The sequence below is a fragment of the Rhipicephalus microplus genome, chromosome 6 (genome assembly GCF_043290135.1).
Source record: "Rhipicephalus microplus isolate Deutch F79 chromosome 6, USDA_Rmic, whole genome shotgun sequence".
Taxonomy (NCBI): domain Eukaryota; kingdom Metazoa; phylum Arthropoda; class Arachnida; order Ixodida; family Ixodidae; genus Rhipicephalus; species Rhipicephalus microplus.
In genome coordinates, this window is record NC_134705.1 from 5145651 (window position 1) to 5163603 (window position 17953).

General features: G+C 47.4%; 2 protein-coding genes across 3 annotated transcripts in view; both read right to left on the minus strand.

Moving 5' to 3' along the window:
* LOC119167764 (REST corepressor 1) overlaps positions 1-17953 on the minus strand; it is a 276247-nt gene that overhangs the window by 92737 nt on the left and 165557 nt on the right. The window lies entirely within an intron of this gene.
* Positions 771-4843, minus strand: LOC142765176 (uncharacterized). The gene is made up of 2 exons (XM_075865773.1): positions 3646-4843; positions 771-2376 (listed from the first exon to the last, which is right to left on the minus strand). Exons 1-2 carry the CDS (start codon positions 4826-4828, stop codon positions 917-919), a joined length of 2643 nt encoding a protein of 880 aa, XP_075721888.1. The 5' UTR covers positions 4829-4843; the 3' UTR covers positions 771-916.

Genomic DNA, 17953 nt, shown 5'->3' on the forward strand with positions numbered 1-17953 from the left:
AAAATGCGATGCCAAGTGCAGCGCGTGCCGATTTTCTGTCTTCGTAGTTACACATTTCAGGCATCGTCATCGAACGCCGCCGGCAAGTGCATTACGCGCCGGCTGCACTGTTCACGCGGCCGCGCACCCCACGGTCATATGGAGTGCTGTCAATAAGCTTTTGTGATGCGATTCAGATGTGCTTCGAGCCGTGCATGATATTGCCACGAATGTCTATGAATGTTCCGAGGTTAATGAATTGCTGTAGATTAGAGTTTCCGCGACCGGCTGTATGTTGATGCGTTTCACGGCTAGAGCGGCGAAAGAGCATGTATGAATCAGGGGCACGAATTTTTATATGTCCGTTTCGTGTCATTAATTATACTGCTAGAAATTCCCGTGCCACCAGTCTTCTGCCCATAACTTTGTTATTTAGAAAGAAGGCATAGCCCGTCATGGTGTGATCCATTTTTATCATGCAATAAAGCTCTCTCCAAATAAAGAAAAATTCAGTGAATATTCGTAATCAAGTACTTCATTACGCTAATTACAACTTCAACACAAAAAAGTATGTGTAATAATTTCAGTATATGGTTTTATTCAATTACAATCTTTTCTGTCATACCTATCACACCACTCCTTCATACAAAGAACTTAGTTTGAAATCCATACTTGTTCTTTGTAAATCATGAAAAGGAGTAAATCATGAAAAGAAGTCAAATATCACAAGACAAACCTGAGATCACAATTTTTAGGTGTCTTAGATGAAACGAACACGCCAGGGCCGTGGCTGGGCCAAGACAAAAGCTTTATTGCGATAGCGCGGGTTAAAGTAGCGTTGTGCGAGAGGGGTTAAGGGGAAGGGAAGGAGAAGAAGCAGTGGTGATAACGGCGGCTTCGGCTGGCGTGACGTCACGGATACATCATTCCGCTCCCCCTACGGTGAGTAACGGTCTGGGGGTTTGCGTTGCCGGCCCGAGCGACGCAACACCGGAGTTGAGGGGCTCCCGGCGATCTCGCTCCTTGTTGGCGCTCGCCTCGGTGTTCCTCCTGCTAGGGCCCCGCCGGCAGTTTCGAGGCACCGAGAGTCACCGACTTCTCCCTGGTCATGCTCCAACTCCCGTGGCTTCACCTGGTCGCTGTGGCGCCTAATGGTTTCCCCCTCCGGACCATCGGCATTCACCAGGCGGGCTCCGTCTGTCGATGTAATGCTGGCTGGAGTCCACGGCTCGCCTCGCCCGAAGTTCCTTACCCAGACTGGCTCCCCGGGCTGCCACCCATCGAGGGGGGGACGGTCAACTGGTGAGGGCGGAATGGACACTGCGTTGTCCAGCCTGGAGCGAAGATCGTAGCCCATTAGGAATTGCGCTGGTGTCCGGCCCCCGGCCTGCGGCGTCCTGCGGTACCTGTGCAAAATCCTAGCCAGGCGGGTTTTCAGTGACCCTTGTACATTCTTCTTCAATGAATACTTCACCGTACGAACCGCCCGCTCCGCGAGCCCATTGGACTGGGGGTGATACGGTGCTGTTCGGAGGTGTACTATGTTATTCAGCTTCGTGAAGGTGTTAAATTCCCAACTCGTAAACTGTGGGCCATTATCGGATACCAGCGTCCGGGGCAACCCGAATGTACTGAACAAGGTGCGCAGAGCCTCTATGGTGGTGTGTGTGGTGGAACTCTTCATGGGTATCGCTTCTATCCACTTACTATGTGAATCCACCACAATCAGTAGCATGTGACCATCGATCGGCCCCGCAAAATCGATATGCAGCCTCGACCAACGCTCATCCGTTTCTGGCCACGCAACAGGGGCTTTCTTTGGGGGCATAGGGGCAGCTTGGATGCAACTGGTGCAGGACTTAACCATGTGCTCAATGTCATTATCGATCCGGGGGTACCACATCAAGGAGCGCCCTAGCCGCTTCATTGAGCAAATCCCTTGATGAGTATCATGCAGCAGACGTAACATCACTGCTCGGGCACTCTTAGGGACGATCACTCGATGGCCCCAGTATAGAAGCCCATAACTCCCCGTTATCTCAGCTTTCCGGTTGAAGTATGGCATCAAGTGCTGGTCCTTAGGCCCCAAATTTCTTGGCCATCCCTCCTGCACCCATTTTTGCACCTTTGCTAAATCGTCATCAAGCTCCGTGAGAGTGCCCAGTTGCTTCGCAGACATGACACCATCATTGAGGGTCTCCGTGAGCAGGACATACTCACCGTCCCCAGTTTCTTCCTGCGTCTCTGGCTGGGAAGTTGCTGACGTGGGGAGTCGGCTGAGGGCATCGGCTGGAATGTTGTCTTTCCCGGGCTGGTGTTTGATGACGTAATCGTAGGCGCTCAGCAGCAGGGCCCACCGCTGGATTCGCGCAGCGGCCATCACGGGCACTGGCCTGTCTCGGTGAAAAAGTGCAACAAGCGGCTTATGGTCCGTCATCAATGTGAAAGTATTGCCGAGCAAGTATTGTCGGAATTTCGACGCACCAAACACAAGTGCCAAGGCTTCACGCTCCAGCTGCGAGTAATTTTTCTCAGCTCCAGTCAATAACCGAGAGCGGAACCCTATGGGCCGAAGTACTCCGCCCCCGACATCGTGTGAAAGCACTGCGCCTATTCCGTCCGGGGAGGCATCGCATTCCAGGACTAGCGGCTTGTGTGGGTCAAAATGCGCCAGAAAGTCTGCGGATTTCAGAAGGTCTTTCACACTGCTGAATGACTGCTGTTGAGCGGTATCCCACTTCCACTTAGCTTCCTTCCGGAGTAGTTGATATAGGGGTGCCATGGCGGTCGATGCATTGGGAAGAAACTTGTGGTAGTACGTTACCATGCCGAGGTAGGACCTTAATTCTGCGGAATTCCGTGGTGCCTGAACCTTAAGGATGGCGTCTATGTTTTCCGTCTTTGGTTGAAGACCTCGAGCGCTGATTCGATGCCCCAAAAAATCCACCTCTAGTTGGCGGAACTTGCACTTGTCTGCGTTCAGGCGCACGCCGTATTCCCGGAAACGCTTGAATACTTCGTGCAGGGTGGTGCAGTCATTGCGTTTCTCTGCCACGATGACGTCGTCTAGGTAGACCTGAACACCCGGAAGTCCCTGCAAAATGGTCTCCATACGCCGTTGGAACACGGCCGGCGCGGACGCCACTCCAAAAGGCAGGCGAGTAAAGCTGAACAGTCCCTTATGCGTGTTTATGGTCGTGAGTTGCATGGCTTCCTCATCCAACGGAAGCTGGTTGTATGCCTCCCGCAAGTCTATCGTGGTAAAAACTTCACCGCCATTTAATGTAGCCAGGATATCCTCCACCCGTGGCAACGGATATTGCTCAGTGCGACAGGCTTTGTTGACCGTTAGCTTAAAATCGCCGCAAAGGCGGATGCAGCCATTCCGTTTCACTACCGGTACCACTGGCGCCGCCCACAACGCATGAGGCACCGGTACAATAATACCCGCGCCCGAAAGGCGGTCCAGTTCCGCGTCGACCTTTGGCCGAAAAGCATACGGAACTTCGCGTGCTTTCCAAAACTTCGGCACCACGTTTTCTCGCGTCTCGAAGTGTACCGGTGGCCCTTTTATGAGCCCTAAACCTGGCGCGAACACATCAGCGAATTCTGCTAGCAACCGGTCCACGTTAACGTCGTCAGCACCGAGTAACGGCAGTTGCTCACCTGACGTGTTCACGTTCATTACCGGTGCCTCGAGCATGTGGAACGCTTGAATCAGGTCGCGTCCGCAGAGGTTTGGGCCGGAGCAACCAAGGACTTGCAAAGATCCAGCCGTCGACTTGTTTCCGCACGAAACCTTGAGCTGAAGTTGTCCCCGCACTGGAAGCCGTCCCAGGAAGCAGGTGAGTTTCAATGGCGAACCACGCAGCTTCGGCCACACTGTTTTGTTCCGCTCATATGTGGGCCACGTGATGACCGAAACCGGCGAGCCTGTGTCGACCTGCATGTTCACTGGAACCCCACCACAATCCAAGGTGCGCACGATGGGTTGCGTAATGCCGACGTGGCCGATGTGACTGTCCGCTGCCTCCAGCGCGAACATACCGTCCGTGCCAGTGTCTTCCTCCCGCGACAAGGCGTGTACTTGGCGTTCTGGTGGTACCACCCCGAACCCACTCTCACGGCGGCAACAGGCTCGAGCGATATGACCTCGTTGTTTACACTTGAAGCATGACGCCGAGCGGAAGCGGCAATCCTCGGGTCCGTGCCCTTTTGCTCCGCAGCGGTAGCACCCAACAATCTGTGGCCGGCTTCGTGGGCGATAGGACTGGCCTCCCAGCGCATGCACACTTGCCTCAGCGGTGGGGCTTACTATCTCTTGCGCGTTGGCCTCGGCCATTTCGGTAGATATCGCAATTTCTTCCGCTTCGCTCCTCGTCAGCTGTGGTTTCGCGAGTAGCTGCCGACGCACTCCGACGTTGTGCAGACCACACACGATGCGATCTCGTAGCATTCTGTCCAACGAAGCACCAAAATTGCAGGTGTCCGCTATCTGTCGAATCGCCACGACAAAATCCTTGACCGGTTCGCCGGGCAGCTGATTGCGGGTGAAGAACTTATAAGACTGTGCTATCTCGTTCGGTTGGGGCGAGAAGTGCTGCTTAAGCAAGGCTATCACTTGTGGGTATGAAAGTTCATTCACCTTATCCGGAGCACAACGTCCGCTCAGTACGTCGACGGTGTGGGTGGACAGTGCAGTCACCAGCAGGGCCCGCTTCTTGTTGTCTTCCGTGATGCCATTTCCCTCAAAGAAGGCTTCCAGCCGAACCTGGTACGCGGGCCACTTGTCGCTCGCCTCGTCGAACTGCGGCGGGCTGGCGTATCCTCCCGTGGGTGCGGCAGTCATGACGGACGGAGTTGCCGCACCGCTTTTATCCCATCTTCGTCGCCACTGAAACGAACACGCCAGGGCCGTGGCTGGGCCAAGACAAAAGCTTTATTGCGATAGCGCGGGTTAAAGTAGCGTTGTGCGAGAGGGGTTAAGGGGAAGGGAAGGAGAAGAAGCAGTGGTGATAACGGCGGCTTCGGCTGGCGTGACGTCACGGATACATCATTAGAGACGTAAAGAAAAGTTGAAACTTTAAACGCAGCTTTCTCAATACTGTTTTTTTTTTACATTATGCTCATCCCCTCCACATAATTCAATGATGAAATAATTTGTTTCTCGTAAAGTATTTGTGGTATCGCTTCAAAATTTTTATGAAAGCACTGTGAGGTCATTCTTAGTGTCTGTGCCAATTTTCGTCAATATCCAAAAAGAAACAAAAAAGTTCATCGAAAAAAGCCTGTCGAAAACTTCGACAGGCTTTTTCCCACAAGTGTGTTTTGGACATTGTGCATTGCTTGCGGAAAGAGTGGCACGGTAAGGACTGGATCGATTTTGATTCTGTTTTTTTTTCCTGAATCCTTGAACACTGCTTGTGGGTACAGCAATCTTCAATTTCTGTTTTATGGCCCTGTTATTTTTCTAGACGATGATTTGTCCGTGCCACTGTTTCTGACAATGTGTGTCGGCAGCCATGATGATCTCTAAAAAAAAAAAGAGAACTTATTAAAAAATTTTGAGACTGCCATACCCTGTAGCTTTCTTTTGAGTAAAGATCAACACCATTCGCAGCTTCCTGGCATGTTTTGTTGCAGCGCTAGGCTTTCCCTGAGCGGACCATGTAATTGGATGTGTAGCATTATGTAACTTGAGAACTACTGAAGCTATCATGATGAAGCTGCATATTTCCCTATTCTAGACACTTATGAGTATGCATGCCAAATTTCATTGCTGTAGGTCAACAAATAAAGTTTTTTTTCAATGCCACTTCCCCCCTTAAGGGGGACGCGGCACTTCGGGACCGAAAATCAGCCAAAAAATCGAGTTTTCGCGGACCTTCTTTTCGCGTTCCCGACATCATTGCGCACCTATTTACAAAATTTCATAGCCGAATACCATCAACTTTTATCGTTATTCAACTTTAAAAAACCAAAAACGGGCGTCCTGCCCTTTAAATTGAGGGCGAATAGCGCAGGTTTCGGCTCTACGATACGCGGGAACTACGCACTCGATCGGCGCCATTTTGGTCTTGTTTGAAAGAACGCGTTTTCAGCTGTTTTTTTATTCAGTAAGCAACATTGAGCGTTTCCCCGGCTCGAAAAACGGGGCCTCAAAGACGAAGAGCCGCACTCACTGCCATTGGCTAAACGGCGCACGTGACTGAAATGGCGCTTTCCGGTTGGCTGGAAGCTCGCGGCTTGCGCCTGCATACGCGACCCGACGCCATTTTGAAAGGGTTACCGCTGTGACGCCTCGAAATCGGCAGAGCACTCTGAAGCTTCTGATCGTATCGCCATGCCTGGAAACGCAAAAAAGTATCGGACCGTGCACGCATTTGGTCGCAGGAAACACAAAGGTCGTGGGAGAAAGTCTACGAAGTTATCAGAGCCCTTGGTTGACTCCGACCAACGATGTGTCGACGCTCCGCGGCTGTTCAGCGATGGTGCGACCGAGCGCGTTGCCTCCGACGACGATGACGGTGAAGCGAACTCCGGACGACTACGAATCGACGCCAAGGTGGTGACAAACGCCGAAGTTGAAGAAAATCATGCCCGGGAGAAAGCGACGCTCGACCGGCTTTCATCGGCGCCAGCAACTGCACGGAAAATTGACTTTTTCACCGCGAGTTGTAGCGAGGCAACCGCACAGGACTCGGACCACGCTGCTCCTTATCTGCTTATGCATCTAGATATCCTAAACGCGATAATGGGTGCCTTGTGTTGCAAAGCCTGCCACGGACCGGCTACGATCGTCAGAGGGGATCGGGACTACGGACTTGCCGTGAAAGTGCTAGTGCAGTGTGAAAGGTGCGGCGAGATCGCGAATGAATGGACTTCGCCCCGCGCGAACGGCACGAAAACGTGCAATCCGTTTGAACGATATTTTCGCAACAATGGGCATCTCACACCGCGGTATGCACAACGGCACGAAAACGTGCAATCCGTTTGAACGATATTTTCGCAACAATGGGCATCTCACACCGCGGTATGCACCACAAGACGTTTCAGTGGCATTTGAAGAACACGCTGGCACCCGCTGCAACGCGAGCGGCTGAGTCCGCTATGAGCGAATGTGCGGAAAAGGTTAGAACAATTTATGATGACTTGTGCTTCGGCCACCGGGGCAATATTGCCGTTAGCTACGACGGCACGTGGAAGACGCGAGGCCATTCTTCCCACATCGGCGTGGGCACAGTTATCGAATTATTTAGTGGCTACGTGTTGGACTACGTCGTTCTTTCCAACTTTTGCCTAGGCTGCGAGGTGGGCCCAAAGCCTAGTAGTGAGGGCTATCAAGAATGGAAGGCTAACCACAAATGCCAAAAAAGTACGAACAGCAAAGCGGGGCAAATGGAAGTGGAGGCGGCTCTAATTCTATTTCAGAGGTCGCTTGAACGCCATGGCCTGCGCTACACAACTATGCTGTCTGATGGAGACTCTAGGACATTTTGCGCCATACAAGACGCCAAGGTGTATGGTTACATTGACGTGCAGAAGGAAGACTGTATTAATCATGTACAGAAACGGATGGGCACCGCATTGAGAAACCTGGTGCAGAAACAAAAGTGCGATGGGAAAAGAGGCCTTGGTGGGAAAGGCAGGCTCACAGGTGAGCTGATCACCAGGCTGAGCACATATTATGGCCGGGCTCTGAAATCGCATGAAGGTGACGTGGGCGAGATGCAAAAGGCTGTGATGGCCACATACCGCCACGTCACCTCCACTGATGAATGCTCGGACCACAGTCTGTGCCCAGCTGGTGAAACTTCATGGTGTCGGCACAATGCCGCAAAAGCAAAGGGTGAGCCCGACCCCAGGCATGCCTACAATCTACCGAAAGACGTGGCAGAGGCATTACTACCGGTTTATACCCGGCTTTCGGAAAGAGCCCTGCTTCAGAGGTGCAAACGCGGCAAAACGCAGAACTCCAACGAGAGCCTACATTCGGTAATCTGGAGTTTGGCCCCCAAGGAGCACCATGCGTCCCTGTTCGCTGTTGAAGCAGCTGTTGCAGAAGCAGTGCTGCGCTTCAACACGGGCAATTTGAATTCTGCAACGGCAATCTTAGGTGAAATGGACATGAATGCGACAAGTACTGGTGCCAGGAGAGCGAGAGAAAAAGACCACCGTCGCAGCATTGTCTCCAACAAGAAAAGAACAGCCTCATTGGAACTCCGGAAGCTAGTGAAGAGGAGGCATGAGGACAGAATGCATTCAGACTATGCTTCTGGTGCGTTTTGAGGTTGTCTTGTTGCATCTTCTGCAATAAAAATGTGTGCCCACGTTTTTTCTCGATTTCTCAAAACGACAATTTTCATGTGCTTCCCATTATGCCGGAGCAATATCTCTTGTTCTATCTGGGTTATCATTACGATTTCTTTTTTGTTTCGAAGATAAATGCAGGGGATGTGTCGTAAACTAAGTTTTATTGTAATAATTTTTGGAGAAAATTCTCTAAATGGATCTTTTGTTTCAAGGGGGCACGACACCGGTTCCGGAATGGAGCGCTTACCCTGTCTGCTCTTACAGGCTTTCCTGCTGATTTCTACTCCAGACGTGCTGCCTGATGCCGCCTTTCTGTGCGGCGTCACTTCATGCTCCGTGGAAATACCAGTGCATTCGACGCTACCGCCAGGAGTGGATAATCATCAGTTCCTACACCAGCAACCATGGTCATCGACTACGATAATCAACGCCACTATCTTCGGGGGAGGCACCGCATATAAGCATTTTCCCGGAGAGGCTTGCTTGGGGCACGACACCGGTTCCGGAATGGAGCGCTTACCCTGTCTGCTCTTACAGGCTTTCCTGCTGATTTCTACTCCAGACGTGCTGCCTGATGCCGCCTTTCTGTGCGGCGTCACTTCATGCTCCGTGGAAATACCAGTGCATTCGACGCTACCGCCAGGAGTGGATAATCATCAGTTCCTACACCAGCAACCATGGTCATCGACTACGATAATCAACGCCACTATCTTCGGGGGAGGCACCGCATATAAGCATTTTCCCGGAGAGGCTTGCTTGGGGCACGACACCGGTTCCGGAATGGAGCGCTTACCCTGTCTGCTCTTACAGGTTAGTTATTTAGACCGCTCTTGCTGTCCCCGCAGCAGCAATCGTTGCTTTCTTATGGTGTCGTGCCCAAGTGAACTGTTCCTTATGTTTGAACGCTGTAAGAATTGGTTTCGCATGTATACCAATAGCCTGCTTTTATTGCTATCCGGTGACGTTGAATCTAATCCCGGTCCTAACACAAACGAAGTTCTAACTACCGTCCTGGCCACTGTCCAGAGGATAGATTCCAGACAAGAAGAAATACTGAAAGATCTGCGCGCCCTGAAACTTTGGCAGACATCTGTTGATGACGAACTAAAGCAGATATCCTCCCGGATGCATGCCGTGGAGGTGGACGTTATGGCTTTAAAGCAAAATGATGGTTCATCGACTTCCTTGTCACAAACTTCCGGCGTCAACATATGCGAAAAAATAAAGGCTATTGAATCGCGATGTGAAGATGCCGAGAACAGGTTACGACGTTCTAACCTGCTTTTCTTTGGCCTACCTGACGAACCGTCTGAGTCCTGGTTCTCATCCGAACAGAAAGTTATTCAATTATGTTCGCAGCACCTGGGCATAACACTTCAATCCTCGCAAGTTGAAAGAGCCCACAGGCTTGGAAGATACAACTCTGATAAGTGCAGACCGATCATCACAAAATTCGCTTTCTTTAAAGACAAGCACAGCATCATGGAAATGGGCCACAAACTGAAGGGCACGCACTTTGCCATCCGTGAGGATTTTGCTCCGCAAACACGGTTTGCTAGGAAAAAGTTGTTAGAATTTGGAAAAGCTAAAAACGTGCCTTTCAAGCTTGCAGTCGATAAACTGCGAATCGATAACGTTACTTACGTGTACGACGCAATCAATGACAAAATAACACCTGCATCGCAATAGCTCGCGCGTAGGTCGGCTACGCACACACTTGCAAACAATTTCCTGCCACATGCTGATCCCATTCAGTACAAGAACTTCACTTTATCATACACCAACATACGCAGTATTATTTCAAAGCGTACTGAGTTGTGCTCTTATCTTGAAAACAGCAACTGCGATATCTTGCTGCTTACGGAAACTTGGCTAAACCCTAATATCTCAGATAGTGAAGTTTTGCTTGACTCACCTGATTTCCATATTTTCAGAAAAGATAGGATAGGTAGAGCTGGTGGGGGGGTACTTATTGCCATAAAAAGTCATATCACATCTTTTGTGATTGACATTCCGTCACGGTTGGAAATTGTTTGGGTGTGCTCCTCATCACATGCATCCAAAACAATTTTCGGAGTATGTTACAGGCCGCCAGATTGCTCGGAAAGTTTTGTTACAGATTTGCACGACAACTTGACAAATTTGCGCTCTAAGTTTCCTAAAGCTGACGTTTTCCTCTTGGGCGATTTCAACTATCCTGAAATTGACTGGTCCAATCTAACTTCCCTTTCACGCAATTCCAGAGAGTTCCTCGATCTAACCCTTGACTTCTCTTTTGTTCAATTAATTGACCAACCCACGCGCCAACACAACATTCTTGACCTGCTTCTATCGTCAGCTCCTGAAAAAGCTACATCAACCTTATATCTAGATGGTCTCAGTGACCACCGTCTCATTCAGGTATCTATTAGCTTACCTGCATCCAAGCCTTATGTCTCTCCAAGGCCAATACTTGATTATAAAAGAGGTGATTATCAATCCATAAATCAGAGTTTAGTTGACTTCTCCCACTCATTTATGGCCTCTTTCTTCAACCGCTCAGTCAACGAAAATTGGTGCCTTTATAAAGAAAAATTGTTGAGCCTGGTGCATGAACATATCCCTCGCTTGACAATTCGCGTAAATACATCTAAACCATGGTTTACCCGTACACTTCGCACCCTTCGAAATAAAAAGAAGCGTCTTTTCAGTAAGGCAAAGTTATTGCAATCTTCGGTAGCATGGGCGAAGCATCGTGATTCTGATAAGGTTTATTGTCATGCTGTGCGTCAGGCGAAACTCAAGTTCTTTTCACATGACCTACAGTCACTTTTAAAAAACGACCCTAAGAAATTCTGGAAATCAATCGCCCCCACACGCTCTAACACTCGTATCACGATTTTGAACAGTGCCGGTGTTACGGTCTCTCCTGAATCTTGCCCAGTGGTGTTTAATAATTACTTCACTTCAGTTTTTACGAAAGAAAATTACACTAACATGCCTCTGCCACCTACATTTCAGTATCGTTTTATGGATCCTATAGAGATTAATCCTGCAGGTATCTCTTCCCTAATTACAAATCTCAAGACGTCCACATGTTCAGGTGTCGACGGCATAAACTCTAAAATCTTAAAGCATACCGTTGTTCCGTCTAGTACCATTCTCGGTCACATCTTTCAGCAATCGTTACAAACTGGCGAGATTCCATATGACTGGAAAATCGCTAAGGTCATTCCGGTTTTCAAATCCGGGGACAAATGCCTGCCCAGTAATTATCGTCCCATATCCTTAACGAGCATCCCATGTAAGCTACTTGAGCACATTATTTCTTCACATGTTGCATCACACTTAGAACAAAACCAATACTTTTTTAAAAATCAGCACGGCTTCCGCAAAGGACTTTCCTGTGATACACAGCTTATCGAATTCACGCATGAGATCTTTAACAATATGGATGAAAATTTACCAACAGACAGCATATTCATCGACTTTTCTAAGGCATTTGACCGCGTTGCACATTGTCGTTTAATAGCTAAAGTATCATCTCTGAACTTAGATTCACTTACAGTCTCTTGGATTAGGAACTTCCTGTGTTTTCGCAAACAGTGTACTGTAATTGATAACATGTCTTCCCCTCTCTCGGAGGTGACATCTGGTGTCCCTCAGGGGAGCGTTATTGGCCCTTTGTTATTTTTAATTTTTATCAATGATCTTCCCTCAGAAATCACGTCATCAATTCGCCTCTTCGCGGACGACTGCATAATCTATCGCAAAATCACTTCACCATCAGATCATACAGCTCTGCAGCAAGACCTTGATCGTGTAACCACATGGTGCTCAGATTGGCAAATGTCATTAAACGTTGATAAGTGCAATCAAATGACCTTCACTCGAAAGCGCTCACTCTCAACATTTCAGTATTTCCTTGATGGTAGCCCTCTAAGACCTACTTCATCTTATAAGTATCTAGGCATCCATCTGGCATCGAACCTTTCTTGGGCCAGTCATATCAACAAGATTACTGCTGACGCGTCACGAACGCTTGGTTACCTAAAACGCAACCTTCGTGATGCACCTCCTACCACACGCAAGCTCGCTTACCAAACACTCGTGCGCCCTAAACTCGAATACGCTTCTTCTATATGGTCACCTGACCAAGATTATCTATCCCGAAGCCTGGAATCGGTTCAAAACCGCGCTGCTCGCTTTATCACCGGTAACTACAGCAGGCATTCTAGTGTAACTAAAATCAAGCAGTCGCTCTCTCTTTCCTCTCTCGCCTCCCGCAGAAACATTTCTCTTTTATGTCTGTTGCACAGAATCATCAACAGCAAGCACAGTTTTTCCTTGCCACTTCTCAAACCTCATCGATATTCCCGTCGTTTGCAGCATAACCTCAGTTTTCAGCGTCTATACGGGCACACTAACGCCTATAATTCATCTTCATTACCACGTGCCATTGTACTCTGGAACAATCTTCCTGAAAATATAGCAAACGTGAAAGAAACCGAGATCTTTAGAGGCTTGCTTGAAAAACTGCCTCTTGAACTCTAGTTGTGTGCGCCTTACCTATTGTACTCCTGCTAGTTTCTGATTCTTAACGCGGTCGCCTCTAACACTGTAACGCTTCTTGTATTATATAGTTATGTAGTATCGTTTGGAATTGTATAACGTTATTGTTTGCTATTTTCTTTCATCTGTATCTTTTTTGCGCAGCCAAGTGCTTTTTGGCTTTTATAGAAAAATATTTCACAATTTTGAATTGTATACTTGCGTATTATCGTTCCGAATTATATAATGTTATTGTTTGCTGCTTCTTTCGTTCTTTTCTATTTTTACGCAGCCAGACTTTTGCATATGTATATATTTTCATCGCTCTTTGAAAATCAAAATGTACCCCCCCCTCACGCAATGTTCCCTCGTGGAACCCGTGAGGTACTTGTATAAATAAATAAATAAAAAAAAGTGTAGATGGGGAAATTTTTCATGTCATATTCAACATCCCACAACTTTGCTTCGAAATAGCCCAGAACAATGATTTATACTTTATTGCACACTGTGAACATACCGAATTGGTTCTATAGGTTGCACATCAATATCCAAGTTACAGTTAATTAGCTAATTAGGCCTTAATTGAAAAAGTCGCAGTTCATTATATCTTTAAAACTAATGGTCACAGCAAAAAAAAGAATTAGATTTTTGAAATCAGCAGTAAAATATGCATAGGCTCTCCAAATTTGACTGAGGTACTCGCAAAAATAAAAGAGATTTTGGAAGGTGTAGCATCCCCCCTTAAACTACTAAAATGTGTCCAAATAAACGATCCACATGTAACTCTCTGTGAAGGTGGTATCCCTGCATTTAAAGAGTGCTACGCAGCGAATACACATTCTTAGAAAAAATTTCCACTGTCATGACGCCTGCCGTTAAAGGGACACTGACTTCATTCGAATGCTCTGTATGCATAGATTTTCTTGGCGAAATTTGAAAGGCATCTGGTGCATTTCCTTTCGACTTCCCCCGCCACACAGAGAGAGAGAGAGACAAAAATATGCGTGTCTCATAAATATTCAAAAAAAAATCCTTCCGGGCCAAGGAACGGGATTCATTTCGATGGCAAACACTTAACGGGAAATTAAGTGCCTAGCAACATTGACACCATAACTACGTGTTCAGTGTGATATTCTTTCCATACCATCCTGAGTGACGATGCACCAGTAGCAATGACACTCGAAATTCTCCCACTTTTCATGCCTGATCTTCCGTCGCACCACTTCTGAACGATTTCATAAAATTACGGGGTGCAAACCACCAATAAAAGAAAGGCGAAAGAAAATGGCATAGTTCGACATGTGCTTGCAATCGGCATGCCAGAGACTGCTGTAACTTGCAATTGTGTAGTTGAAAGTGTAGGAAAGGCGCGATGAGTGGGTCATTTCATTACACACGTTACACAACCACAAGCTATCAAGGTGGAGTAGCGTATAGCAGATAAATATCATTGTTAACAAATAACATGCAAGTATAGTTAATAGTGAATTTTAGTTCACCCGTAGAGTTCTTCGCACTCTTGTAATACCAAATTACTGCAGCCATAAGCGTGAGAGGCCGAACAAATAGGGCCACCTGGAGGTGCAAAGAACCTGTCAAAAAATTGCAATTGTACAAACCCAACATATTCTATTTCTCTGCTGGTGTGCAAACCCCTTTGTGTGCACCGGAATGCTGTGTACGCCAAAACTCCGAATACAGTGGACTCCCAAAAAAACGAAACTCACTTAAACGAAAATGCCTCATTAACGGAACTAAACGGGCTCATATGGCTGGATTTTCATGTGTTGTGCAGTAAAACTCATCGGTTAATCAAAACAGTGCTTATTAGTCACCTACGAGTAAACGGCACGAACTCTAAACACAGCATAGACTCACTCATGCCAAAGGTAGTCTCACAACCATGGCAACACCTTGAGATCAAGACAAGCTAACCCAGTAGCCGTTCACGCTTGTGGCTGTGGGAGCCAGTGGGCGAGTCAATTGTGCATTAGGCCTATTTGTGCGGCAAAATGCGGTGGTTTACGGTGTTATTTCAACCTGATGGAAAGGAAGCAGCCGCACCATACACTCTCGCTTGAAGAAAAGCTGCAAATTCTTTAGGAGCTTGATCGAAGCGGCCTGCCCAAGATGGAGGTGGCAAAAAAATACATCCTGAAATCGACGCTGTCGCGGATCTTGAACGATGGAGAAAAATTGAAAGCACTGTTAAGAACAGGACCTTTACATCTAAACGGATGGGGACGACGCCTTATGAACAACTATAAAAGTTCGTTTTCTGTAGTTCAAGCGTGCACGAAGTTCCAATTTGCCCATAAGCGGACCAATTCTCCACCAAAAAGCTCAAGAAATCGCCATGCAAATGGGTGTTAAGAACGTCGTCCTAAGCGACGAATGGCTCAGCCACTTCAAAACAAGCTATGGTCTTCAAAGCAATCTCAGGTGAGAGTGGTGCAGTCAAAAACTGCACAGGGTTATGCAGTTTTTTCTGCTGATTTCAAATATTTAATTAGTTTTCCTGTAACTCACTTTGTTCCTGAGATAACTTAAGTTCACCCCCTATTGTTTAAGGCCACCATAAAGAAAGTGCCTAATTAAAAGTGAATTTTTAGGATACGCCAACATAGACTAATGACGATAGAGTGAAAGTATGGAAAAGGTTTTTGTTTTTAGGCCTTTATTGGTTATTTTGCAGCAAAATAAATTTTCAAAAGCAGTTGGAATTGTGTTATAATTTTGATTAGTAATTAATTAAAAAGGCATGTGCTCCAAATTCTGCTCCCATACTTGCATTCTACGCACATACAGGTTCCCACTGCAAAGAGAACTATTGTTGTACCTGCCCTACCTGCACAGATATTGAGGCCTCAAAATTGAATAGTCACAAATTTACGTTTTTGAGAAAATTAAAAAAAAACTGAAAACACACAGTTTCTTTAAAAAGCAACAATCATGGTGCGGATGTTTTGCAATCCTCATGAAGGTGCTCATAAATTGGTAGTAGAGCTTTAGACAAAGGTGCTGGCAAATTATAAGGAAGCCTCAAAGTCGGTTCCCCATTTTTTTTGCAGGTTCTGCATGTTAACAGCACCAAGAATCTGGACAGTTAAGATGACATTACAAAAAAATTACTACTTCCTGGTGCGTGAAAGTTTGCAGAGAGATAAAAAAAATACTTGCAGAAACCAAATATGTCAATTTTAAAAAATGATTTTTTTTGTCACTTTTTGGTCCCAAAGAGCAGTCTGCACCCTTAAGTAAACGAAAAAGGCGGTACCCACGCTAGCGTGGCAGAAGCAGACGTTTATAAATTTTGAGTGAGCATGACAAGCATACGAGCATATTTTTGACAGTTAACCTTTGGCGGGAAGGTAAAATAAGGCCCGCACCGCGGTAGAAAATTCGTTAATGCGGGATCGCTGTCCAAAAACACTTCGTTGCCGCGAGATACGTACCGTATTTACTCACATAATCCTCGCACTTTTTTTGCCAGAAGACCGATGCAAAGTTGGGGGGTGCGAGAATTACGCGGGGAAAGCTTTTCACGAAAACGCAGAGAGCAAAAAAGAAAACGAGGTGGCCGCAAATCTGGATCCTCACACCAGCAACTTACAGCAAGCTTTAAGAAGTACTAATTAGAACTTACCTCAACAATAAAAGCAGAGGTTCAACACAAGGCAAGATTTATTTGAGACACATAAAGTGGAAGCAAATAGTCAAGAATTAGAATACCATACGCGAAGCTTGTGGGCGTTGCGGTAGCGGTCGGCACTCAGCAGGAGCCCTCAAAAGGTAAACGTAGGACATAAGTATTGGGCTGATGGATATTTAACAGAATCGTTTGCAGTTTCCTTCTGAAGAAATAAAGTTTACCATCAATCCCAGTTTTAGGCACACGACAGGCTCAATGCGTCTTGGTGGCTTTCAGCTGCCGTCACCAGTAGCGAACACAAAACTCGTAAGCTCCGAAGGGCCTACCGGCGGCCTTGTTGCCATTGTTTAGCGTATGATCTATCACTTGCAACTTGAAGCAGCCGTGTGGCTTCAGTATCGCCCCATAACGTGCCAAGATAACCGACACAACATACAAAACACGCCGCAACGCGCACTGGCAACTTTGGCTCGGCTTGGATTAGATTGAATCTCCGTACAATAGTACGCTTGATGCTTAAGAGATGGTGCCAGATAGTGCGCGCAATTATCATCAATGGCTGTAACGAGCAGACGACATTATTGCAGCAGTTTTCGGAAGTGCGATAATTACTCGAGGAAAAAATCGTATTTTTTCTTGGGCGATGTGGGGGGTGCGAGAATTATGCGAGTGCGAGGATTACGAGAGTAATTGATTGATATGTGGGGTTTAACGTCCCAAAACCACATTATGATTATGATAGATGCCGTAGTGGAGGGCTCCGGAAATTTCGACCACCTGGGGCTCTTTAACGTGCACCCAAATCTTAGTACACGGGCCTACAACATTTCCGCCTCCATCGGAAATGCAGCCGCCGCAGCGAGGATTCGAACCCGCGACCTGCAGGTCAGCAGCCGAGTGCCTTAGCCACTAGACCACCGCGGCGGGGCGATTACGAGAGTAAATACGGTAATACAAGGGTTTCTATGAACGTTCGCGGAAGACTCGGAAATATTTCGTTGCCGCGGGGATTTCGTACTCGCGGGTATTCGTTATTGTGGTTTTCGACTGTATTGGGCAACACCCAACAAATAGTCGATTCATTTAAAATATTGAAGCCGATAACTTCGATAACTATTGAAGCGATAACTTGAAGCCGAGACTGTCGTCTGGCTTTCCTGATGCCGTGACTTTCGCCGCTGAGCAGCGTAATGACCCAAGCTTAAAAGCTCTCTTCCCTGGAGCGAGAAATTCATTAAGTGAAGGCCGATTCTGCGTCCGAAATGGTCTTCTTTACCAGAGAAACTTATCCACGATGGGCGCCCGCTTTCTGCTGGTTGTTCCTGCGTCCCTCCAAACGTCTGTTCTGCATCTCACGCATGATGACCCCACCTCTGGCCATCTAGGCACCGCACGAACACTTAGTCGCACGAAAGAGCGGTTCTATTGGCCGAAAATGAGCAAAACTATTCAGAACTACGTGGCCAGCTGTACGCAGTG